General features: G+C 27.1%; 1 protein-coding gene across 1 annotated transcript; it reads right to left on the bottom strand.

Annotated features, from left to right (window-relative positions):
- Window positions 1-138: 138 nt before the first annotated feature.
- Window positions 139-18,066, bottom strand: LOC135930452 (E3 ubiquitin-protein ligase CBL-B-B-like). Its single transcript, XM_065467250.1, has 9 exons — window positions 17,399-18,066; window positions 5,143-5,289; window positions 4,246-4,377; window positions 3,931-4,068; window positions 3,043-3,439; window positions 1,460-1,849; window positions 1,139-1,287; window positions 978-1,039; window positions 139-774 (listed from the first exon to the last, which is right to left on the bottom strand). Exons 1-9 carry the CDS (start codon window positions 18,019-18,021, stop codon window positions 293-295), a joined length of 2,520 nt encoding a protein of 839 aa, XP_065323322.1. The 5' UTR covers window positions 18,022-18,066; the 3' UTR covers window positions 139-292.
- Window positions 18,067-27,035: the final 8,969 nt, after the last annotated feature.

Raw genomic sequence — 27,035 nt, 5'->3', positions numbered from 1 at the left:
GAGTCGTTTCTAATATAAAATAAGTATAATCATAATATATCACAATTTTATAAAATATATTATTTTTAATTTGTTATATAAAAAATGTAAATTCAGATTCAAACTGTTAAAAGCTTTAAGATATAATTAAGGTATTTTAATTTATATTTAATTATATGCGAGATTTGTAAAGGACTTTTAAATTTAAAAATGATAAGCGATTCTTAAATTCCCTATATCAATAATTATTTTAATTAAGGATTATTCCATTACTAACTATTTATAATAATTCTACGTAAAATAAATAGGAATTTCAAAAAATGAAGGATTGCTTTTTATAATCTACCAGACACTCTGGCTTAATTGGTGAAGGTAAGGCAGACGGTAACAGAGGAGAAAATAAATTAGGGGATAGGTCTTGATGTGAGATGCTGGCATTCTGCTGACTCACTAATTCTTCGAGATCGCCTTGATTTTGATATGAGCGTTTATTTTCGGCACCTTCGCTAGAATTGTTATGAGGCAGCTTATGATCATTTATATCATTATCAAGGTCGGTTGTTTGAAAATTCGTAGATTGGTGATTTCGTAAATCTTGAAAATCTGAAGGTTCCAGAGATTTTGATTTTGAGTGGCGAATAATTATATCCGAATGGTTAGCATCCTTGATACGATTTACGGTTATTAAATCTTCGCGGTTTAAGATGACAATTTTGCCACTTTTAACCGAAATTCCAAACAAGCATTTTTTGGAAGGGGAGGTGGTAGATTTAGAACAAGGGTATTGTTTTCGACCTTTGGAGGCAAAAATTGAATATTTTAAAAACGTTAGTATATCTGGGAGAGATGAGGCGTAAATTTAAAATTGAAATGAGAGATTATAAAAATGCATTTTTTTGGCATTTGTAATATTTAACTAACAAAGGTTTAGAATTTAAGCTACTATACCAACCACCCAACTTCATAAGGTATGAACCAATAAAAATTCAATTTATTACTTTGTTTAAATGAATAAAATTGTGGTTTTTCATGCTGTATCGTATCCATTGACTGAGAGGATCTATATTTAGATTAAAATATGATTTTAAGATTCGATGAAATACATTGATCGTAATTTTATTTTTAAAAAATAAATAGTATTATTTATTATTAATTTTACACTAAGGCTTCAGTGCGCCGTGGATAAATATTCGAATCATTTACACCTTTAAATCTAGGAGGCAATTCAGGTGGATTTTGTTTGATATGGATTTTATTGAGCGAACATGGAATCGGAGATTGATCAGGCGAGGGAGTGTATTTTCTCCTCTAGGAAAAAAAAATACTTAAGCGAATCAAAAGAATTAGGGATAGTACCAAAAAAAATTTTAGAAACATTAAAAGAAAAATTTATAATAAAGCAACAAAATATTTTATTTCTTAAGTTTTTAATTTTATTATTTGAAATGAATTCGGAATAAAAAAAAGTTTGTTTAAAAACCTGGTTATAATGCAAATTATTCGGCGAGAAAAAAATGGACAACTCGTGGATCTGACTCTTATCCGCGTCCCATGCTTCTTCTTCCTCGGTTTCTATACTACCATTATTAACAATATTTTCGCTAATTTCATCCGAAGATTGAATATCATTGGTTCTAGATTCCCCATTAAGATTAACGTAAGAAGTAGTGGGCTCATTAACTCTCGAACGCGTAGTGTCCTTATTATTGGGTGATTTACAAATATCGATCAATGGTAATTTGAGGTGGCTTTCGTTAAATTTATCGAAATGACTGGGGTTTCGCTCTTCTTGGAAAGGGTCCACCACTATATCCTGGGTTCCCTTGATCTCGGACCTGCAGAAGGGGCAATTAATACCTCCTTCCGATTCCTAGAAAGTATATGTTAATAATAAGAGGGTATTCAGAATTTAGGAATAAAATATTTCGTGCATTCAAATAATGATAATTAAAGATTATAATTGGAATTTACCATCACCATTCGAAATAATATTCGAGAATATCGAATAAAAAAAATTATTAGAATTCCGAATATTTGTTAGAAGCATACAATGAATATTTATTAAGGAAATCCTAAAAAAAAAATTAATTATTATTGATATCGCATTCTCATCTGCCCCTAAATTCATTGATTCTTTGATAAATAATATATTATTATTTAATTAAATCCAGAGTTTGAAAAAAAAATGTTTGAGCAAAAATCTTTGAAGTTTTTTTTTGAAGAACAGATTTTTGATCAAATTTACCTAAAAATGCCAAAATCTCTTTAAAAAATATTTTATAAGTAAATATTTTGTAATTTCTATGCATAAAAAATCCTTCAAGGTGAAAATTTCACAAATTGCGAAATTTTTAAAGTTCTGGTTAAATCTATGAAAGGGCAATCACATTATATTTTAAAAGGTAAATGCTCATACTTATATAAAAAAAAATAATATAATCTTTATGTCCGAGTTCTGGTTCGACTCATTTATTAAAAAAATTCGGCTATATAGCTTTTACTAAAAGGTAAAACTAAAAGACGCGAAAAAAATACGAAAAATAACAATGCTACCTAATACTTAAAAAAATATATTTTATATATATTTTAAAAGGTTTTGAATATTATATTTGTAATACAATATTATAACTTTCCTACATTTAATATTATATTATTGAGGTCAATATAATTGCATAATATTAGATGTTAAATTACATAATTATAAAATACTATATAGAAACAATTTAAATTAAGATACCAATTGTTTTGACTATAAACCCCAAGTTAAAAGCTGTTTATTAGCCTATAAATATCAAAATTAGTTATAGCCAGGACACAGCCTATATACTTTTTTTTGTTTTAATTTTGGATATTCAATTTTTTTTTAAGATAGATTTTGATTTATGTTTTTGTATACTCAAAAATAATTGTTTTTTAGTTTTAAGTGTAGGTGACGGTAGCATTTTAATTTGAACGGCGAAGTTGAACAATTTTTTAGGTTATTATATATTCCCCGTGGCTAAAAGTTAATATTAAAATGATAAACATGCAAGGTAAAATAAAAAATATTAATTTGTACCAAACCTGCCAATTTCTCAAACATGGTTTACACAGCAAATGTCCACATGGTTCTACCTTGACATCTTTATCGTTCTCTGAACAGATCTTGCAACTTTGATAAGTAGTTCCAGCCTGACAATAAATCTCGTATTGTTCTTTACTAACTTGAAACCTTCCTTCTCCTCTGGCCTCAATAAAATTTATATTTTCTTGTAGAGTTTGTTGCAAAAGGGCGTTCAAGCGTTGAATTTTACGATGAGGTTTGGTCGGTTTCGATGTTTTGCGGGTTTTATCCTGATTAATTGGCGTAATGTTTGAGCCTATGCTATGATCGGAGACGGAAAGAGTGGAAGAATGATTAGTAGTTAGAGGTATACGGATAATTTCATCTTGATCCATTTGGCCGTCGGGATATAAATAGCTTTTTTTTGAAATAGAAAATTATTATGAATTTCAATGTGGCACCGCTAACAGGTATTTTTATATCCTCTTTTGTAAATCAATGCCTACAATTAATCAAGAAATAGACAATTATAATATTAATAGTAGCTAATCCTATTTTTAAAAAAATAAAATCTATTATCAGAAAAATATTAATTATTTTATTTAATTGCGCAACTGTTCTATTTTTTTTAAAGGAATTCATTTTACAACACTACTTGAAAACCATATGATTGTATGTAGGGAACATTATGATATATCAATTCGGGCTTTTTTTAAATTTATAGTTTAATTTTGAAGAAAGTAAAAATTGCGCCTCAATGCTTCAAGGATTTTTATTTGGCTATTTAATCGGTAAAATTAGGTCGAATAAGCCGATTTTTAGCTATTAACCATCTATATTCCTTACAAAAAAGAGAATGATTAAAAGTATAAATTTAAATATTTTATTAAGTATTTTCGCATTTATACAATCCTTGTTGATAGCCCTCGTGTAGTGCTTGACACAACGACATATTTTGAAGGATAGTTTGCAATATTTTTCCATCTTTCGTCACGTAGCCTATGGCCCATTGGCCAAGTCTGGTGCAGCTCAAACGAAACACGTAACTTTTTAAATAAAAATAAATAGAATATGTTAATATGAAATACTTTATTCGGAGTCGGTTCAATACCGGTTTTGCAATATCCGGCAAATTTCTATAAAGAATACATTTACATAATTTGTTTTTTTAAGCAAGAGTGATCGATAAACGTAAGATAACAAAAAAAGATAGTAGAAAATACCTGCCGGGTCTGTTTATATGGCAAGTCAATCTATCTTTCACTTCTTCGTAAGTCAAGAAGGCCATGTAGCCCGGATGCGTCACCGCCAACAATTTCCAATTATGTAAAAGACTCATCCAGGGTTGAAAAAGACTGCGTTGATTGTGCGTTGGAGAAAACGATATTCATTGTTATTTATAATTTTTCATCAACTTTTAACTGAACAAATAATTTAAAAAAGGGGAAGGGGGGAGGAATCGCAATAATATTTATATCAGATTCTGATTCTTGAATTCATCTAGAAAATATTTTTTAAGCATAAAATTTACAAATTTTGCTCAAAAAATCTTATTTTTTCATCGTGAGTTTTTTTCAAAATCTGATTTATAGTGCAGCAATTCGACATTAAAGAAGAAAAAATCACTCGCGACTAGTGTTGTTAAACGGCTCGATTTGATTGGATTTTTAAAAACGGCTAACTCAATATTTTAGCCAGAAAAATATCGCCTAAACCTAGAGATTGCGTGAATAAATGTTCAAACCTGTACAATCTATAACCAAAATCTTCAGGTTTGTGTAATATTTTTCTGGATAAAATAGACGCTTTTAAAAATCGGTTCAAATTAAGCCGCTTACACGATTGTTAAAAAAACTATAAATAAATTACTAATATCAGAAATATGGTTATTCCCGACCATCAATTAACCCGTTCTGAAAATTCTCAGAAAATGAATTAGGATAAGAAATTTTCTTTTATGTTGAGGAATTTATGGTCCTTAAACTTAGCGCTCCATTTATAGTGCGCTTTGCTCAAGCATTGCAAAATTAATCGCTAACGAAATCACAGCTGATTCGGATTCGTAACAATAAGAAGTATGTCTTAATAAATTTTTATAAATTAAGATTGTTTATTAATACCGAGTAAAAACATCGAATTCGAATATGGATATGTAGTCATTGCAGCTTAAGTCAATAGTAGTTTTAAGTGCGGTGGCTTCAATTTCGGATGAAATAGGATGGTGTTTGTTTAATTCTTGAAGGAATTGTTTCCAAGGGACTATAATTCTTTTTTTTTATAAAATAATTTCAATTTAATATAAAAACCTGTGGTTGATTTTATCTTATTATGAAATTTAGGTCTTCTCTTTAATCATAATGAATATTATATTAATTAGTGGTCATCTTAGCTTATTCGCAATTTTTTGTTGTAAAAACGCATATCTGAAATAAGCGAACACAACCCAAAAAAATAAGTTCAATTTATATGAAATGATGATTAAGGTAATTGATTTTGGGATACATTAGATATATTTTTGCTAAAACATAATTAATAAGTTTAATTTAGGAGAAGTAAAGTGGGAGGGGATCAAATGAGACGTCCTTTGCACCTTAAAACAATTCGCATATCCATAATATCTGAAGTCCGTTAACTCATCTAGAAACATTTTTATAAAAGTGCCTAATTTGTATCCCATGTACCTAGTAAATACATTTGAAAAAAAAATTTTAACAACTCTCATATTACATATCTTAAATAAATATTGTTGGCCCTTTTGGATTCATCCATCCCTTTGAGCCCTAAAACACGGCCAGAAACCAGGCTAAGGGCCTAAAATTTTAAAAATATTTGGGGCCAGGATCGGGCTTATAAATTTCGGGGAATATTAAATTTTTAGGCTCTAATATACCCTTCATAAATCGCATTATAAATACCTATTTTAACCTAAACGCGGGATTGGCGAGTTGGTAAATTGACCGGTAAATTGACCGAAGGAGTATTTAACCTGGTCAAATACGGTCAAATACACTAAAATGTTTTTGGTGAATAAATATATTGATTTAATTAACTAATGTATTTAAAGCAAGTTTATCATTAGGTTACAATTTATTTAAAAATATATTTGTATCATCAAGGCATCGATTTAATTATAATTTTATTTTCATATTAAAATATTAGAATTTCATTTTGAAATATAAAAATAAAATATTTTTCTCATTATTAATTTGATTGGATCTCAATATATAAATAAATATAATAATTTTGCTAAAGCATGGTTTGAGAAAATTACTAATTGCTAATTTATATAATATGTACAATAATTCAAACAAGATGGGTATCGTCAATAAAATATAAGGAGCAAATACAAATATGCAAGAAAGCTCTGAAAGCAGCTGTTGAAGAAGTTGGATACTTGTCCGAAAGAAATTACCAATAATATACTAAATAAAGAAATACTTTGGACGAAAAATTTAAATTTTAAACTATTTATAAGCATTTAGCTATTAAGTGCAAAGGGAGGCCCATGTAATAAACGAATGCTTAATTTGGAAAACACATAAAACTATGCATGATTTTATTTCCCTACCTGAAAAAAAAATTAAAGATATGTTTGAAAAAGAAAAAACAATCCAAATATATGTGCTCATACTGCTGATTATTTATTAGAACTTCAATATAAGGGGATCTTATTAGTAGTAAGTTTGATGAAGCATGTGATATAATACCTAGAATTATTCATTTTTGGTGATTTCAAAATTTCAGTGATATCATAAATTTCAGAAGTACAAGCGGCGGTATATTTAATAGCCAAAATATATGGAAGGCAGTAACTTTCATAAAAAACTCCGCTCTCGGGCTCAAGTTGTTGGGCTCTGCTCACCTTAAATATTAAGAGAAGGGTCTAATATTTTAATAACAATTCCTAGTTATACATCATTTCCAGAAAGAAATTGGTCTGTTTGAGGTAATATTGATAGAGAAAATAAATTGAAGATCTCGATAATCAGAAAATTGATAAGAGTATATCATAACCTAAAATTGATAAAATATTAAAGAAAATTATAATATTGAATATAAATTAGAACAAGACATTGCCAAGGAGAGCTTTTTTTACTATTATATATAAGATAAAATTATGTCTTAATAAACATTTATTTGAATTTGACCATATTTGAACGTATTTGTCCATATTTGACCGGTCAAATGCACAACCCTGCCTAAATGTGATGCCTCACCTTATATAGGTTTCATTACATTATTTTTTAAATTTTTTATCTTTATAAGACAAAGAAAGATAAGGTGAGATGAGATTACAAATTAAAATTTTATATTATCAAAATCATGATATAATAATTTTTTTTAAGTATTAAATTTAAATTACAATACTCAAGGTAAGATATTTTATGAACAATGCAAAGGAACAAAAAAATTTCTCTATTGCAAACTAAACAAATCAAATTTTAATATTTTTTAAAAAAATACCCGGTTAAGTGACCGAGATTCGGGCGATTTTTAAACTTGTTATTACTAAGGAAGATTATATCAATGTTCGAACGAATAATATTAAAAGATGGATATCCAAAAATAAGACGTTGCAAAATACCCGTTTTCATGGATATTTTCGATAAATTGAAACATAAAAATTAATGGTGAAATTGTAATAAATTACGAGGGTAGGGATATTATGAGTTTTAAAAATTCGCAATGAATCATAGACGTGAATTTGCTAAACCTCTATGAACATATGTCGTACATATATTATATAAAACTACTCTATAAAATAATTTATAACTACAATTATAAATATGAGTCTAAGCCTACTTTCTAGTATTCTACCCCTTCTCCCCTGCCAATGCCTCGATTAATTAGCACTAATTATTATAATTATAAATCGTAATTAGTTCATTTAACTGTCTTCGTTTATAAGTAGATTTCATAATATATATTTTTACGTATTGAAAAAAAGTAAATAAATACGGATAATCTTCAAAATTAAGTTATGATTAAAATTGTTAGGATCTCTTTTTGGGATTATAATAAATCCTTTTCCTTTTTTCAAATATTAAGCATAATTTAGGTTGATTCTAGTTAATTACAATAATAGTGTTATTAATGATAAATCACTTTAATATTTTAAATTGGTAAATATACTAATTTTTGTTAAGATTTTATTAATACATAGCCTTTGAAATCCCCTGCATAGAGACAAGTAGTGAAGCTACAATTTTAAGGAATGATTGTAATCTATATATATTTAGCATCACCATCAACTAGTATAGGATAAAATTTATCTTGCAAAAAATTAATTAAAAAGAGGGATATTGATTAAGGTAATTTGCATTTGTAAATATTTTTATTATTTTAAACTAGATCTTTGAGCAAATACTTGAAATAGAAAAAATGAAAGACAGAAGATTAACTACAAATTCTTGGATCAATGTTATGCTTGAGCAAACCCTTGCAAAAAGATGAGAAAGGGGAAAGAAAAAGCTAATTAAAATTATTTTTGATATACTCTTCAATTTTGACAGTGATCAAGAATAATAAAAAATTTTATATTGCATTGTTATTATTTCATTGGAGGGCTTGTATATTATTTTTATCATATTTAAGACACATATAATAAACTTTCTTTTTATTAAATAATTACAAATCAATATAAAAAAATAGAGTAATATTTTTAAAATTTATTAAATTATAAAGCTATAATGGCCATGATAATTTATTTCAGAAAAGGCATCTCTAATATCTTTAGAAACCATTGAGGGGTTTTTTATAGATTGAGGATTCCATAAATAATTATTTTGTTTAAGATCTTGAGTATCCTTGGGGTGGAGATCTATGTTTTATTTATCAATAACAAACTGTGTAATAGTGCATAAGTTTTTATAATTGTTTCGCTATTGGTGACATTGGCATCCATGGCTCGATTAAGAATACACCATTTAGATGCCAATATGCCAAAGGTGCATTCCACCATTCTTCTGGCCCTTGAAAGGCGATGGATAGTTACATCCTGTTCCCAAATATCTAAGCAATTTTGATTATATAAAATTAAATTAATATAAACCTTAGTGTTATCATCAATTTTTCTTCTACTGATGTGGGATTTTTAATAAAATTTGTTTTTTTACCATTAGTTTTGATTTAATATGGGTTAAAATATAATAAAAGGTTTTCTAAATACAAAATTTCAATTTAGATTATACAATGAAATATATATTTTGGTTATCTCATATAATTGTAAAATTTTTAGGATTGTTTATAAGTTTTAGGAATAGTACTGAGAACTCTCCTTCCTCTTCTTTTCTAACATTCAGATTATTTTTTCTCCTTTTCATATAAGGATATATATAATAATTTTAAAGTTGTAGATACATTTTTTAAAAAAAATAAAAATATGCTTATCGCAACTCAACTACTATGAATGCTATGTTGCTTACGACACATCAGCTACTCTGTAGTTTAATGTCGTGTTGTGTTTGTCATGTCGCTGTCGCTCTCTACTGTGAATGCACTACTTGGCTACTTTTTTATAATGCAGAGAATTTTAACTTTAATTATTGACAATAAAATTAATTTTTTTGTTCCATGTTCAATTTTTTCAAAGGTGTGTAAAAATAGGTTTTCTGAGAATATTATTTATAGGGCAAGCCATGATAAGTCGTTTAATATTTTTCAAGGCATTATCAATCACATAATAAATAAAAAATTCTACACCTTTATTTGTTGAAAAATAGACCATCCATAAAAAAAAATAATCAAAGCAACAATTTTGGAAGACTAAACACTGATTTTAATTATATAAATATAGACATTTTCTAGATTATACTACTAAGATCAACATGGAAAGTTATTTGCTTAATATTTCCAATCAACAGTATCTACTGATTTAACATTAGATATAAAGTAATTTATAATTAAAATCGGTCCTTCCCTTGCCTTTTAAAGTAATTAAATACATATGCAGTTCATGGATGTGGGGTATGTTTCTTTGCCCATTGTCTAATCAGCCCATAAGTAATAGGCCTGGAACTATTACGCGCACAAGTAGATGCAGCTTGCCCACAAAGGTGTGAAGGACTCCTCATTTTCTTCTTCCTATATTATATATCCAGTTTGATTGGTTGAAGGAAAACCTAGCGTAGCTCTGTTGTATTCACAACTAGAAAGCGAAACGTTTTTATCACGTATCACACGTATTAAAAAAATGTAAATTAAAAAAATTAAATCAGTTGTAACGAAATATTATTGGTATCATAATATGTAATCAGTGGCGTAGCTAGGAATTTTCCTTAGAGGGGGTCCATACATATAAAAGCTTGGGGGGCGAAGCCCCCAGACCCCCCTTTAACGGGCCTTCAGCCCTTTTGCCCGGCTTTCGGCCGGGTTTATCTTACAAATCATAACCATATCTTCGATAATATATAATAAATATAATTTCAAATGCATCAATAATTTGTTTTATAATTTAGTAGATTATTCTCAATGACTTTATAATAATACTATCCAGAATAATTTCAATAGTAATATAATATCCTTCCACAAACATCAAAACCAGAAAAATATAAGTATTATTGATATTTATTTGATATAAAGTCACCACTTATAAGTCTTTTGAATGTATAATCTAAAAATAAATTTTTGCTCTGGGAGGGGTCCAAACCCGAAAACCACCCCCGTAGCTACGCCACTGTATGTAATAATAATTCCATGAATCATGATAGTAAATAAGGTCATTTTTATTTTATTTCTTTTTTGTAAAAAAAAAAAATTCACATTGTAATTTTGTAAAATTAATTAATACATATTTCTAAAACATGTTCTGGGGTAAATAAACGACACAAAAACTCACACACAATCAACAATTCACAACACATGTATTTTTAAGTTTATTTTTACGTATTAAATATTTTGATTTTTTTGTGATAAAAATAAATATAAGAACAAAAAAAATTGATCAAAAGAATGTTAGATAAAAAGAATGTTAGATAAAAAAAATAATATGGGGACAAAAATATCGATATTTTTAAAAAGGCTCGAATAATTTTTTTTTAATTCAATGTCGTCAGGTAGATTTTAAATTTCTGAAAAAAGATTTTATTTAAATTTTTGATTTCATTTTGAAAAGATTTTTTATGCATGAAAAAAGAAAAATTTATCTTCTCCAAAAAATATCTTCAGATTGATGCTCAAAAATATTTTGAGATTTTTTTCAAACTCTTTTTTAAATAAGATCTATATTTTTTTTGAAGTGAATAAAATAAGTTGGCACCCATTTCTTCCATACAATATTATTAAATAGGGGGACAATTTTTTATGCCGGCCGTATCTTTTTCAAACTCCGCTATCAAAAAAATTATTCGAATCGAATATAAAATAATTATTTATTTATTATTCGTAAAAATTATTCGTAAAAATTTGTAACAGGAGTATCCAGGATTTTTCTAAGGGAAGGGGGGGGGGGGGTGATTTCTCCCTTTCCCCAATTCTCTCCTTCTTTGGTTACGCGCTTGATTTGCAAATATTCGTAAATATTTGAAATTATTTTTAAATATATAATATGTTCCTTGCGGAACTTTTTTTTTTTCATATATTTTTCGTTCTTGTAAATATTTTTAAAGAATTTAATTTTGCGAATCGAATCGAATATTCGACGAATCAAATCGAATAATGTTTTTATTATTCTATTCGATGTGTACGAATAATAAAATTATTCGATTCGAAAATAAGAATCGAATATGAATAAAGCAAATATTCGATCCAAATTTTGTAAGTAAATTAAAATAAGTACGGTCTAGGTTTTGTATTTTATTAAAGTTACTTTTAAGAGTGATGTCAATTTTAACTGATAGCAGTTGACGATACCAAAAATAATAATTAACCTTCTTATAATATAATCAATCAATATGTAGTATTGGGATATGGAATCCATGTGGAATTTAGAATCTCTACAATTTTAAATCATTTTCTGTGAAAGATTTTTAAAAAAATCTGATTTTACTAGAAATAACCAACAATGAAAGGGCAGATGATTACTGAAGTGCTGCAATTAAAATATTTAGGAGTATCACTAGATAGGAAAGGGAGCACTAAACAGACCTGACGGCTAAGTTAAATAAAACTAGGACAAAATAAAGATCCTTTATGAAAATCTGGTCATCACACCAATTATCATTTCTATTAAAGATAAGACTCTTCAAAATTTTAATAATTGCATCCCTATATTATAGTATGGAAACTTGGAAGGATATTTATTAAATTTCAAGTGGGTACAAGGTTTGTTGGTATCCTGGAGAAAAAAATCGGCATAATTATATGAAGGGTAGGCCTTCATATAATTCACTCTCGCTCACCTTGGGCAGGTCTATGATTAAGGTGCTAAATAAGATAAGAAATCTTTTGCTAAAATATTTTTAAGATTTTTCAAACTCTGATAAGAATTTACAAAAGTTTGCTTAAACAGGATTTTTTTAGGTAAAATTGATCAAAAATCTTTTCTGAAGATTTTTTTTTCAAACTCTAGCTGGACTGCTCTGGCATTTCCCTTTATCTCATTTACTACACTTTTGAAGAGAATTGAATTTTTTTTTATAAAAAATACGATAAAAATGAGAAGTTATCGTTTAATGGTAGTCAAGGAAAAATTGGGGATTAAAAAAAATACATAGAGGCGGGGGAGGGGGGAAGAGAGAGAATAATCGATAATATTTAAGGATTAATATCTAATTAAAAATATGGACAATTTTTTTTTTAATTTATGTGATCCGAACACATTTATTTAGAGGAAAAAAAATTATATTCGATAAAACGAGAAAAGAATAACATTTTTATTTATTAATAATTTTGTGTTTGTTTGAAGGCATAAATTTATGTTACAGTTGCGATGATTAGTTGTAAATCATTTAATTAGTATTTCTTCATTTAATATCGTAATTCATAATTTTTTTGAAAAAAATAAAATTAGAGAAATTATGATGCTTTAGAAGAAGCAAGCAGTGAAAAATGGTTATATATCCCTTTTTTTTAAACAATACTTTGGTCGATAAATAGCCAGACACAAATCAAATAATAATTTATAAACTTGACCAAAATATAAGAAATTACGATAATATTGTTAGGGTAACTCAAGATGGGAGAATCAGGATTAGAGGGGTAAAATCCGAAAAAATTTATTTGGGCCGAACAAAAAAGATAAACGGAGGATTATTGATGAATCCTGATATTTGATAGAAGCGATAATCTATCGAAGTGTAGTGTTATTAATTACCACTTATTATAAATAGTTGTTTATTTTGGTGTTTAACTACATATATTTCGGGTTAAGTCTTGTATTTAAAAAAACAGGGCCGGGCATGGCAACCTTAGTAAAAAATTGGAAACGGGCCGAATATAAATTTGCGGGACTGGGCTAAGGACCTGAAATTATGATATGCAGACCTCTAATGGGATATCCCTCATAGAAAATTTGTCAGTTTTCGTAATTAACATTTTTTTTTAAAAAAAAGAAGTTGCTTAAACTCCCTCCCGACCCTCTTTCTCTCAAAAATGACTACATAAAATGTCATAGGCAATATTTTCAATTAATAATAATAATTATTATATATCATCCATCATCTTAAGCGTTTCGCCCGTTTCTCTATATGAAACAGAAGAGTTACGCTTAAACTATATCGATCTCATATAACTGAGTTAAAATTCAGTTGGGATTGACCTAAGACATGAGCTCCTTCTAAATGGTTCTAAGTTAATAAAAAAAATATTAATCTAAAGAATGAATATGTTTAAAAGGGAAGTATAAAAATATGCAACAAAATAATTTGTGAAGAAAGCCACCCGAAAGCCCCCTCACTTAAATATGTCTGCATCTATTTATATAAATGTAAATGAACCTAAAGCTATAGCCCATGCCTAAGTTGATAAATCAGTTTTGGTACAAAAAAAATGTTACATAAGATTGATGTCATCAAAAATATGGGCTTTGATTATGTTTACATCTTTTATTTCTAAAAAAAATTTCATCATCTTGTTATTTATCGATCGAAATAACGTAAAACGCTATTCGTAAAAAAAAATAGTGCTTATATTTTATTTCCGTATTTTTTTTGAATCATGGATAGATGCATTCGCGTCACTAATGGGAGGGAAGAGGAAGACATGAACTAGAGCCCCATGAAAAATTTTAAATTTTTTAAAAAATACCATTAAAAAAGTCATTCTGAAATTATAAGCCTTAAAAAAAATCAGGTAATTTTTAAAAATAAATTTTCAAGCCCCCCCCCCACTCCTGAGATTGTAAAGGCTAGTGACGCCACTGGATAGATGATTTAAAGACTCTATAAAAGAAGTATATGAAGGTCTTAATTAAAAAAACTTTCATATAAAATGACAATATTTAAAACGCCTCGAATCTTAATTTGAAAAAATAAAGGTAACCGAAGTAAAGGATGTAGGGTCGTTCTCGTTAGCCCGATACGATTACGATTTTAGCCAAATTAATATTATGTAAGCCTGGAGATAACAGCCCGTACCAGGCCCAAACCGGAATTATTTTTTGAAAAAATTCGTGCAGGGTCGGGTCAGGCTTAAGGATAACATTAAATTTTGTGAAACAAACTGATATATTTTAATATTCTTGCGAAACAAGGCGTTAATATTTTTTTTATTGTAGTATTACAATCAAAAAAAAATTAAATTTTTCCATATTTAAATAAATTCGGGTCGGGCGGACAAATAATCTTTACTATTATTTGGGGTCGGGCTTTTCGTGATAAATAAAAAAATCTTGGTTCGGGATCGAGCAGGACAAATTTTTTTCAAAAAATTCCGGGCCGAGCCGAGCTTAAAAAATTAGACCCGATGCAGATCACTAGTTTGGACCTCTATTTGCCAAATCTCGAGGCTTACATAATATTATTGGCTAAATCTTAATCGGGTGGTTTTTAAAAATCAACCCGAATCCGGCTTTATAACAACCCAAAAGTGATATTTAAATTCAATTTTTTTTCACCAGCCCTATCTAAATCATTTTAAAAATTTTAGGCCCTTACCCAACCCAAAATTTATATTAAGTTAAATGAAGTAAAAAAATCGTCATTGTTTTGAAAAACATGGTTTTCTATTAAATTTATCACAGGCTTCAACTGATTGGTCATAAGATGCTGATCCCTTTAAAGTTTATGATTTAACCAGAAAGCTGCATTGTGTTTGACAGGGGCATTTTTTTCTTCCAGGTTCATTTTTCCCCCATTATTTATATTTGGCTAGAGAAAACGAAAAGTCGATACTACTATTTTTATCGAAGAAGCGATTAAAACATATTTAAATTCAACCTTAACTCGTGATTACTGGACGGCATTACGCATATTCAACCTAACCTCGCATATTTTTAACAAGTATATTTTGCTTTGTTTTTTGAATATTCAAAAAAAAACAGTTTTTGGTTCGAGTTCTCATTGATTGTAATCAAAGCATCTTCGCATATTTAGAGTTGACAAGCAAGCGTTTAATTAATGAAGCTCATGTATCTCGCAATTTTTAAATATTTTTTTTACTATTTCTATCATCAATCATGCATGCATAGCATAAAAAAGTTATTTTAAGAATTTCGATAATTTTTTTTATAATAAAAATTTGTTAAATTGTTTTTGAATGTTGTAAGCGTAAATGCATCATTTTTGGGGGGCGTTTTTTAAATTTATAAAATATAATTTCGCTGGTAATATATTTCAGCAAGAAAACCTACTTTGTGACTTCAAAAAAAATTTGCCAAGAACTTTTGTATAATTTATATCAGTTTTTCCGTAAATTTTTTTATAGAAATTTTAAATAACTAAAAATTTAATGGCAAAATTGTCTGAATTTCATAGGGCAAGTATTCTAAACAAGCTTGAATACATTTCCGGTAAAATCAAAAAATAGTAGTATTGGCAGTGTTATTCAGCAGATGCAACCAAGGAAATGGTTCATATATTTAATTTACTCGACTAACAAATCTTAAATTTTGGTAGGACAGGGAAATTATTTAAAAAGGTTATTTGTAATAAATTACATCCATTTTTTAAAATTATAAAAAAAAAATTTTGGCAAAAATATTTAAATAATGAACTGTGAATATAATTAGTTAAATATAAACTTTTTAAATTAAAATAGAATATGAATTAAGAAAATCTAATTTTTTACTTCTAAAATTGATATAATTATTACAAAGCATTTTAAATATTTTAATCATAATGAATATAATTTGCTAATATAACTATAGAAAATAGAGTATAAGATGGTGTTGTTAAATGGCTCGTTTTGAGGCGATTTTTAAAACGGCTAACTCAATATTTCATCCAGAAAAATATTACACAAGCCTGAAGATTTTGCTCACAGAAGGAACAAATGTCTGGGCATATATTATCGAAATATCGAGGCTTAGGTAATATTTTTCTGGCTAAAATATTGAGTTAGCCGTTTAACAACACTAGATAGAGCTTAAAGATTAGTTTAAATTTGTTTAAAAAATTTTAATAAAATTTTATAATCTGAGAGAGATGAAATGAATTTGATTTAACTCACCTTTTTTAAAATTTTTCTTTATTTAAATGTATCCTTTTGTTATATAAATTTATACTTTTTTGGACAATACAATAGGCCAATATCAAAAAATAATATTAAATTTCTTGTTTATTAATAAAAAAGTTAAAAGGGATAATAACATTTTTGGGTATAAGTATTGGTGAAAGGTGAAAGTGTCAAACTATATTGATGCACCATTGCTTATAATTAATTTATTTACTTTAGTAGGAATCTTTAATATATAATATCATTTTAAAAAATTTGATCACACTTTTTTAGGTGATATTTTTAAAACTTTTCTGAAAATAAATAACAAACTATTTGAATTTATTATTATTATCAGGGTTGTTAAAAAGCCCAAGTTTGGCCTATATTTAAAACTGACCCAATTAAGAGACAAAATAATATTATTTGAGATTATGCTCATAGATAGCAGAAAAGTTTGGATCTCTATTTGCCAAATCTTGAGACTTACATAAAAATTTTTTGGCTAAAATCATACTAGGTTGTTTTTGAAAATTGACCCAAATCAGGCTTTTTAACAACCCTAATTATTATGGAATTTAACTTCATTAGGGTTTGTTTATTGAAATGTGTACTTTAAGGTGATGATACATAAAAAAAGCTGTATATAAAGATATTTATATAAATAAAATTAGCCTATTTTAAAAAATGTTAGCTATAAGGTTGCAAATGCAATGCAATCAACTATTATAATGATTTAAGGTTATTAATTTTCAAAAACTGATGAAATAAATTTTAATTATAAAATGGACTATAAAGTTATAAATAAATTAGGATTCCTATATGTATATAAAAAAAATATTATACTTGTTTCCAAATGACTTTTTCCAAAAATCTGCTGCATCAGATTTTGTGATTCTAAATTTATTTCCTATATAATGTCCTTTTGGAAAAATTGCTTTTAGTTCAATCATCATATGAGAGAATATTAAAGTAATCTTGGTTAAGCTCCTGCGATATGTAGATGTTTCAATATACATATTATTTTTTGCAATTTTGAAAAGTTTAATAGTTTGTTTGCACTTTTTAATAATATTTTCAATAAAAATGCATAGAAATATATTATCATTTAATGTTTCTATGTTATAATATTCAGGCAAAATAATAGATCTTATAAAATTATACATTTCAGGCAATATATCCAAAATATAAGGAGGGCTTAGATTAAGATTTATGATAGGGTGCTGGCATAATCTGACGACTTTGTCCATAATTTTCCAAGTTTTAGAAAATGTTTTTATGTCTAATGTTATATTACAACGACTTGATTTCCATGAACTTGTATCCACAAATACAGATTGAATTTTGTTGATTAAATTATTTAGAACATAGGATGACAAAATTGATTTATTGCTTGGTTGATTAATATTGAAATTAGCTATTTGGTCTTTACTATTGTTAAGATTATTTTGACTATTTGTTCTCAACATATTAAAATATAATATTACCAAAATATTTTTATAAAATGAGAAACAATAGCAAAAAAACAAAAAAAACAAATGTTTGTGCAAGGATAGATGCAATTACAATTTATAAAAACAAAAATATTTTTAATCAAATATATTATCTAATCTGAGTAAGATTATAACCTAATTGAGTACTTAAAACTACCTCTTATAAACTACTTACTGGAAATTCTTTTAGATCTAAACTTTCTTACTATCCTAAAGATTACTGTTATCTTTTGTTCGGCTTAAATGTTTCCAATATGAATACGCGTTGATAATAGGTCAAAATGAAGCGTATTTAACTATGTGCATTGGATGTCAAAACAATTGCTTTATCAAAATTAGCACCAATTCTGAAAAATGGATGAGTGCCCGTGGCGCAGCTAGAATTTTCGTTAGAGGGCCCATACATGTAAAAGCCTGGGGCTTGGCTCCCCAGACTCCCCTTTAACGGGACTTCGGCCATTTGCCCCGGCTTCGGCCAGGTTTATCTTAAAAATGATATTTGTTTTTCTTATAATATAAAATTCTTAGAATTATTGATCATTTTAATTAGTGTTGTAAGAGTTTATAATAATACTATCCAGAATAATTTCAATAGTAATATAATATCCTTCCACAAACATCAAAACCAGAAAAATATATTTATTTGATATAAAGTCGCTTTTGAGTATTTTGAACGTATAATCTGAAAAAAAATTTGCTCTGGGGGTCCAAACTCGACCCCCCCCCCCGTAGCTACGGCCCGTAGTGAGTGCCCTATTTCCTAAAAAATTAACCACCAAATATCATTGCACTCTTTTAAACAAATACATTAATATTTTATTCAAATAGCTTTTACTAAATTATTTGGTTTATTTTAAATAAACATTAATTTATTATGGCATTAAGTCATTAAGTCATTTTATTATTTAAATTTCCTACATTACTTCTTAAGCAAATAAAATGATGAAAAATATGAATATATTATATAAATGAAAAACTAAACCTAAATATAGAATACGTAAAATGATGAAAAATATGAATATTTATATAAATGAAAAACTAAACCTAAATATAGAATACGTTAAGGTTGTCAATTAAATAGGTATCCATTTTTGAGTTGAATCTATTTCTTTGTTTACAAAAATTGGGGCTTATTATTTAATTAATTTAATATTTATTTTTGTAGTCCTATTTTAATTCCGAAAAAATGCAAAATCAAAGGACGAAATTGGTCAAAATTATAAACGTTTATTTAAAATTTTATATTGGTTTAAAAGGCAGACCCGATTCTAGCTTTACTCATTTGGGGGAGGCAGCCAAAAATATGGGAGAGGCAGTTATGAAATTTTTTTCAACATCATAAATGAATATTTTGGTTATTTGAACAACAAAATTGAAATATATGATTTTGATTGAAAAATACCACATAAAAATATAAAAAATTATAATGATAATTATGATCAAATATGTTTCTAAAATTAGATGAAATATGAGAATCACCTCATAGCTGAAAAGAAATAAGTAGATTTATTTTACAAAATAACAATACAATCCAAAATATTAATTATCAACCTGAATAAAAAATAAAATTTTCATAACTAATCATCTCTACATTCTAATTACTTTAACGGCTTAATTTTTGGATTCGATGACCGTTAAAATAAGCTTGCCCTTGCCTACAGTAGCCAGGAGCAACGGCACTAGGCCGCCAAAATGAGACTATTTTAAGGACACCCGATTTTGTTTCTTGGTCATTTAAAGTGAATTTTATAATATAAATATTATATAAATTATGTATATCTACCGAACTCAGTCATTTATTAGATATTTGTGCCAGTAATAGAAAATGAGATCTATCCTACTTTTGTAAAGTCAAAGAAATATTTAAATATAGTGCTGATTCTTTTTATCCTCAAATTATTCATTCCTATTATGATAGTTGTAGTGTGGATCATATTGTATAGTAATTAACGATCTATTTTAATTGTATTACAATAAAAAGAGAAGAGGACTACAAAAAGAATCCAATTTCTTTTAAAATTTACTTTTCGATGTTATATCTCTGGCGAATATAAAGTTCTCTTCAAAATCCATGCAAGAATTAGACATTTATGGAATTTTAAAAAGTGCTAAAGTTATAAATCTTTTGTAACAGTCTTTATTTTAAGATGAGAAGGGATTCAATTTCCATTTATTTTTAGGATAATCACAATGTTTTTACAAAATAGCTCAAGGGGGTGGAAATTTAAAAACTTATTTCTGTTTAGGACAAATTCAAATTTTGAACTAGAACACTCCCCTTTCTGTTTTGTTTTAATTGTAGAATAAATCTACTTTAATTTTTATATTTTCAGAGGAAGCTATATGGTGGAAGGCTTAACAGATTCTTATTTAAAAATATGATGACCTCAATTTTTTTCGATTTAATTATTTTATATGATCTTATTAAATTTAGCATCTTGAATAATATCTTAAAAAACACTTTCTTACACTAATTTACTTTTATAATTCTTAAATTTCTTTAATTTATGAGAAAATAATGGTTTATTGGAATTTAATATATATTTTTTCCTATCATTACAGAAAAATCAGGAAATCATAAGATTTCCCACATTTAGGTGAATCAGTTATTTTATTTGGTTAAACTTTAATGCTAATTTTTATTTTTTAAAAAATCTTATAACCTGTCATTTCAAAAAAATTATTAAACGCAAAATTTCTCACACGTGTGCGAATAAACTAATTATTTTATTTTTATAATAATAGATCAATTTTTTTTATAAAATTCTAAAAAATCTTATACTCTACCATATTAATCTTATCCTAAATATTACCCGTATTATAATTATATTCATGAGATCTAAGCCAACTAAAAAGTAAGGATAGATCTTTATTTGACTAATTTTTGAGGATAAAATAAAATTAACTAAGTGCTCATTTATATTAAACGCGTTATGTCCAAGCAATGTAGTAAACGTGTTATGTTCAAACAATGCATTATTTAACGCTATCGAAGGCATAGATGATTCTTTTAATCATTTTTAAAAGATATGTCTCAAAATATGCTTTTCAAATCTATATTTAGAAATTATACTTATGCTGAATTTATAGTAAGCGAATTATGTTCAAGCATAGCATTATTTAACGCTATCAAAACTAATGCCTCATAACGATAATATTTAATAAAATATATCTTCTGATAACGAATATTTAATAGAAATAATCTTCTGCTTTTTAAAAAATTGTCAGTAAAAACTTATAATTATAATTTCGCTATTATTTTTATAATTGCATCGTAATATATATTTTTTAAATTTTATCATTTTTACCATCATATACCTATTTATTGGTTTGATTTTTTTAAATAACGCTGCTTTAAATAACCCACCGCTTGATCTTATCCCGTTTACTATAAATTCGCCCTTATTTATTGGCTTGATTTTTAACACCGCTCGAAAATAAGGCGTTTATTACAAAGAAACCAACAAAAATGATTAAAAATATCTCGAATACAAATTTAAGAATAGGACTGAATGGACCCATTTGGGCAGTAGTTGGAGTAATATTTTATAACCATGTTAGTTATTCTTTGATATATTTTGAGCACATTAATAATTTAGGCGTCAAGTTTTATAGTAATTAAATAAGGCAGATGTCTATTAGACACAATTGATAATCTAAGATGGAAAAGAAAATATGTAATTTTTGTTTTGCTGATCACTCTTTTTTCATAAGGCGATTAATCAAACAATTGCGGTTCTATTAAACATGACATAGAAAACCCCGAATATTTAGTCTTAGTTTTGGTGCGATGCCACTTTTTGTTTTTTTCGCAAATAACGTTTTGTTCTTAATTCCGGCTACAACTAATTGAAGCACCAACCTTTAGTAGTTGGCCATAATTTTTATTTTCACCTATAACTTTCTTCCTTTAATTTTTGCTACTACATGGAGAGTCATGAAAAATTGTTTTTTTTTCTCGATATTTAAAAATTTATCAAATTTTTTTTAAACGAATATTAACTTAATATTTTTTGAAACATCTTGAAGAGCTAAACGATTCTATTTATTTTTGTAAAATAGCCAGGGTTCACATGTAGCAATTAATATTTTAAAATTTTAATAATTAATATAAATATATTTTCTGAATCATCTTGAATAGCAGGGATTCGTATTTTATTCACGCCTAAATCTACTAAATCTTAAAAATACAAATTAATATTACATTTACAAAAAATTTAACCAACTTATTTCTATTATATTATATCTTAGATGGTACATCAGAGTCAAAACATCCTCCTCCAATCTCAAACATAAATGTTTCCCTTCTCTAGGAGAGGAACTAGTTAGTAATTCTTTATAGATGTGCCATTAATAAAGTTGGAAATAAATATAATTCATAACTATTTTTTAATTTAAATCTGTTTCAATATTTTAAATATAAATAGTCAAATTAATGAACAATAATGTTTTTATATCAAATTAATAAACAAACAATATAAATGGTATAAAATATTTTCAATTGATCCCAAACCGTGATAGAATTTTGTCAGCCATTCTAACAAAACTATTGTTTGCCATCGTTCCATTAGAACTTTCAAATGAACTACTAGGGCTGTAAAAGGGATTAGTACATGTTTTTACATATTCATCCTGCAGCAATCTAAAAATGCATTTGATAAATTCCAACATATTTGTACTTGAGGTGATATTAGGATCTAAAATACTCTTGTCTTTATCAGTTGAGCCTGGCGATAGAGGAAAATTCCCAGAACTAAAATTCTGGAAGAAATTCCCTGGTGTTGATAAACTGTTTGTTAATCCACCACCAGCTGTTTGATAGAAGCTTGGAACAGTTGGAACCAATAAGTTAAAAAAGCAATCTTTTTTATCAGTAAGTGGAATTTCAGTTGTAAGTGTAAGGAGGACATCCTTGTGTCTATCCAATACAAAAGGTTGATTTTTAAATTTTAGGTCTTTTCTGAGGTCAGAATCAAAACTATTGGTATCGTTACCAATTACTTGTAAGTAACTTTTAATAATATCAGCCGATTTTTTGGGTGGGGATGAGTCAAGTGCAAACTTAAATTTGTCTTTACCCTTTTTTGACAGCTTATCATCTTCAATTCCAATCTTAAAAAAAGCAAAATCATTTTGAGTAGGCTGGAATTCAGAATCAACAACAATCACAAACTTGACTTGAGTGTTGGTTACAAATCCATATACTTTGTAATCTTCTAGGCTATATAAAGGCCCCAAAAATTGACCACCTATATTAAATCCTAGAGATGATTGATTGTCAATATTCAAAGGAGCATTATGTTGAGTGACAGATTGTGGATTGCTTGCTTGATAATTTGAGGGTGTAATAAAAGAATTATATAAAGCTAGAGATGTTTGATTGGGTAATGATTTCTCAATATTTTTATGAATCATATCATCATCACTTTTTATCTCATTAACCTTTTCTAAAGTTTCTGAATTTATATATGGATAGGTTCTAACATGTTGAGACAAGTTTGAATATTGTGTAGTGGAGTGTGATCCTTGAGGACTAAATAATGAAGCACCAATTTTTTCCTCTATTAAATCAAGGGATGTATATATCATAAAATGATATTTAAGCTCTTCTTCTTGGCTATGTTTGTTTTTATCATTAAAGTTTCCTATTGATTTAATAAAAAGTGGATGATTCTCACGAGATATTACACCTATACATTTCAAGCCTCCCATTTAGTTAGTAGATGCTACGATTATTTATGAAATATAAAAACTTTCAGAATCAAGACATTTATTTTAATTTTTAGTTTTTAACCAAAAATGGATAATTTCATTATCATATGTTTGACATTTAGAATTATAATTCTGTTACGTTGAGAACATTGATTGAAGGAAAATATGCTTAGTTAATATTAAAAATTAATTTTAAATAAATTAATGATATTTTGATAAATAGTCATTTATCAGGCGGAGATATCTAAAAGGAACAAATATTATGACTTATGCAGGATTTTCTTTATTCTATTAGTCTTGCTTGACTACCTTAAATATTTATAAAAATGACTATTGAGGCCCACATATTCATAAATGTCGTGGGAGGGTGGAATATACCAAGATTCAGATGACCCTTATAATGGATATTATATCAGACAAAATTCTCAAAGGAGATCTATGTAAGCTAGATTTATCTATGCTAATCTAATAGATTGGCAAAGAAAGAAGGAAGTGCTGGAACTAGGTAGGGGGGATTCAGTAGCCCCTACAACGGGGGGGGAAGGGAGGTCCGTAGCAACTGCTTGTAAATTTTAGTGGGGGTTCCTTTTTTTTAAAGAAATTTTTTTTTAAATTATCTTTATTATTTAATTCTTTTACTGTTTTGTTACATCCAACATGATCAAGTGATTTCTGGTTTATAAATGTAATGATAAGACCCCCCCCCCTCTTATAATTTGATTTAATATATATTGACTTGACGGAAATTTTGGTCCATGTTTAGTAAATTAGGTTGTTATCCGAGATTTCTTGTCATAAATTATTTTTCAATTTTAAAATAGGCCTAAAAATATTAACAAAAGAAAATACAAATGCCTAATTAAAAATTGCAAATCGCATAATATAAGAGATGATAAATGGATAGATCACATTAGAAAAAGACATGGTGGGCATATTTTAACGATATAAAGAAAAAGTTTGAAATAGTAGCTTTTAAGAATGTTACTCAGAATTGGACAAATAGCAAAATAATTTTTTTATTATATATTTAATTATTTATACTTATCTTATTATAAAGGGTATTAAAACGCAATTTAAGAAAAATTAAGTAAAAATTGGGAATTCAATGCTGTTGATATAATAAATATTTTTAATTAATATAATTATCTTTTAAAAGTGTCCTAATAATAAAGAAAATGTGTTAGAAGAAAATATAGTTTATGATGATTCTGATAATGATCATGAAATTAGTGAACCTGAGGTCATTTAATTACTCTTGTTTTTGACTCTGCTATATTTTTTTATAGGCAGACACAGAGCAGAGATTTGATAAAGTAGAACAAAAAATTCCCATTATCTCTTTACTGGTAATAAATATTAATTTCGCTTTATTAAATTTTAATGAATACAACATATGCAGTTTAACGAAAGATTTAATGATGATTCGATGAAATTTTTACATCAAACATCATTTTTTACGCCAAAGGAAATGGCAGAATAATCAATTATTAAAGAATATATCGAGGATATCTGTGAATTTACAATTTATATTCAAGTCAAATTTTCGAGGAAATGTTGAAGTTTAGAAAAATTTTAAAGATGGCTAACATGGGGAATGTAATTATTACTCATTACCTAGAGGTTCAAGAATCTAAAGATTTGTCAAATCCTGAGAATTGTAAATTAATTTAATTAAAATATTTTTATCAATACATTATTTAGTTTCTTCTGATGATGATGATAATTCAGAGACTTACGATTCAGATTGGAAAAACTATTCATTTATTTTACCTTATCGTCTACTTTTAAATTTTTCTGCTTTCCCTAATTTAATAATTTTATATAAATATTTATTAACCATTCCTACAACCTCATGTACTGCCTAAAGAGTCATGAATAAATTAAATTAATTAAAACAAGACTTCGTAGAACCATGAAGGATTCATTTATCAATAATTTAACTATATTATCAATGGACAAAAATTAATTTAAACAATTAAATATTGATGATATTATAAATTTTTTAGATTTCTCTTCCCCTAATTTATCTAAAATTAATAATTTAAAAATAATATTTATAAAGTATATATTTTTTGAATTTTATTTATATTATATATTAAAAATTGATGCAATAAAAATTATTTTTGAAATTTATGGGTATCATAAAATAATTATCATTTTTTCGAGGGGGGGGGGGGGGTGTACTTTTCACTAAAACATGAAAACATCAACATTTAAATATTTGAAGAAATATATATTTATAAAGTATATATTTTTGCATTTTATTTATATTATATATTAAAAATTGATGCAATAAAAATTATTTTTGAAATTTATGGGTGTCATAAAATAATTAACATTTTTTCGAGGGGGAGGGGGGGGGGTACTTTTCACTAAAACATGAAAATGTCAACATTTAAATATTTGAACAAATATATATTTATAAAGTATATATTTTTTGCATTTTATTTATATTATATATTAAAAATTGATGCAATAAAAATTATTTTTGAAATTTATGGGTTTCATAAAATAATTATCATTTTTTCGAGGGGAGGGGGGGGGGGTACTTTTCACTAAAACATGAAAACATCAACATTTAAATATGTGAACAAATATATATTTATAAAGTATATATTTTTTGCATTTTATTTATATTATATATTCAAAATTGATGCAATAAAAATTATTTTTGAAATTTATGGATGTCATAAAATAATTATCATTTTTTCGAGGGGATGGGAGGGGGTACTTTTCACTAAAACATGAAAACATCAACATTGAACAAATATTGTTCCTCATAGCTAATGTTCAAAATGCTCACCATTAGCTCGAATACATGCTCGTAGGTCATCTCGCCATTCATTACATGGTCAGCAATTCCTCTACAAGTCGCTGTTGGAATTATCAATGTTGGTTATGCGGGTTTAATAAACACGCTCTTGAGAACGTTCCATATATTGTAGTAGACCGGATTGAAATTAGGACTCTTGCGGGACCAAAGAATGGGTGAAATAAAATCTAGAGTTTATCATGAAGCAGAAACATAGTTTTTCTAGCTCGGTGAGCTGGAGCACTGTCCTTATGAAATTTAAAAAATTTATAACCTCCACAATTATAAGTGCTCACCTAGTAAAACGTCATGATATTATGAGCAAAATTTTTCTGGATCGATAAAGATTAGCTATGTGCAGTTTTAAGAGTTTGCGATTTTTAAAATCTTCCTATAATTTATAACATGTATCAATTAAGAATTCTGCCATTTTCGAAACTAAGTCCTATGCTATTTTTTAAAATTC

The sequence above is a fragment of the Gordionus sp. m RMFG-2023 genome, chromosome 5 (genome assembly GCF_954871325.1).
Source record: "Gordionus sp. m RMFG-2023 chromosome 5, tfGorSpeb1-WG-v2, whole genome shotgun sequence".
Classification (NCBI taxonomy): domain Eukaryota; kingdom Metazoa; phylum Nematomorpha; class Gordioida; order Chordodea; family Parachordodidae; genus Gordionus; species Gordionus sp. m RMFG-2023.
Note: the sequence above shows the minus strand (reverse complement) of the source record. Positions and strands in the feature narration are given on the sequence as shown.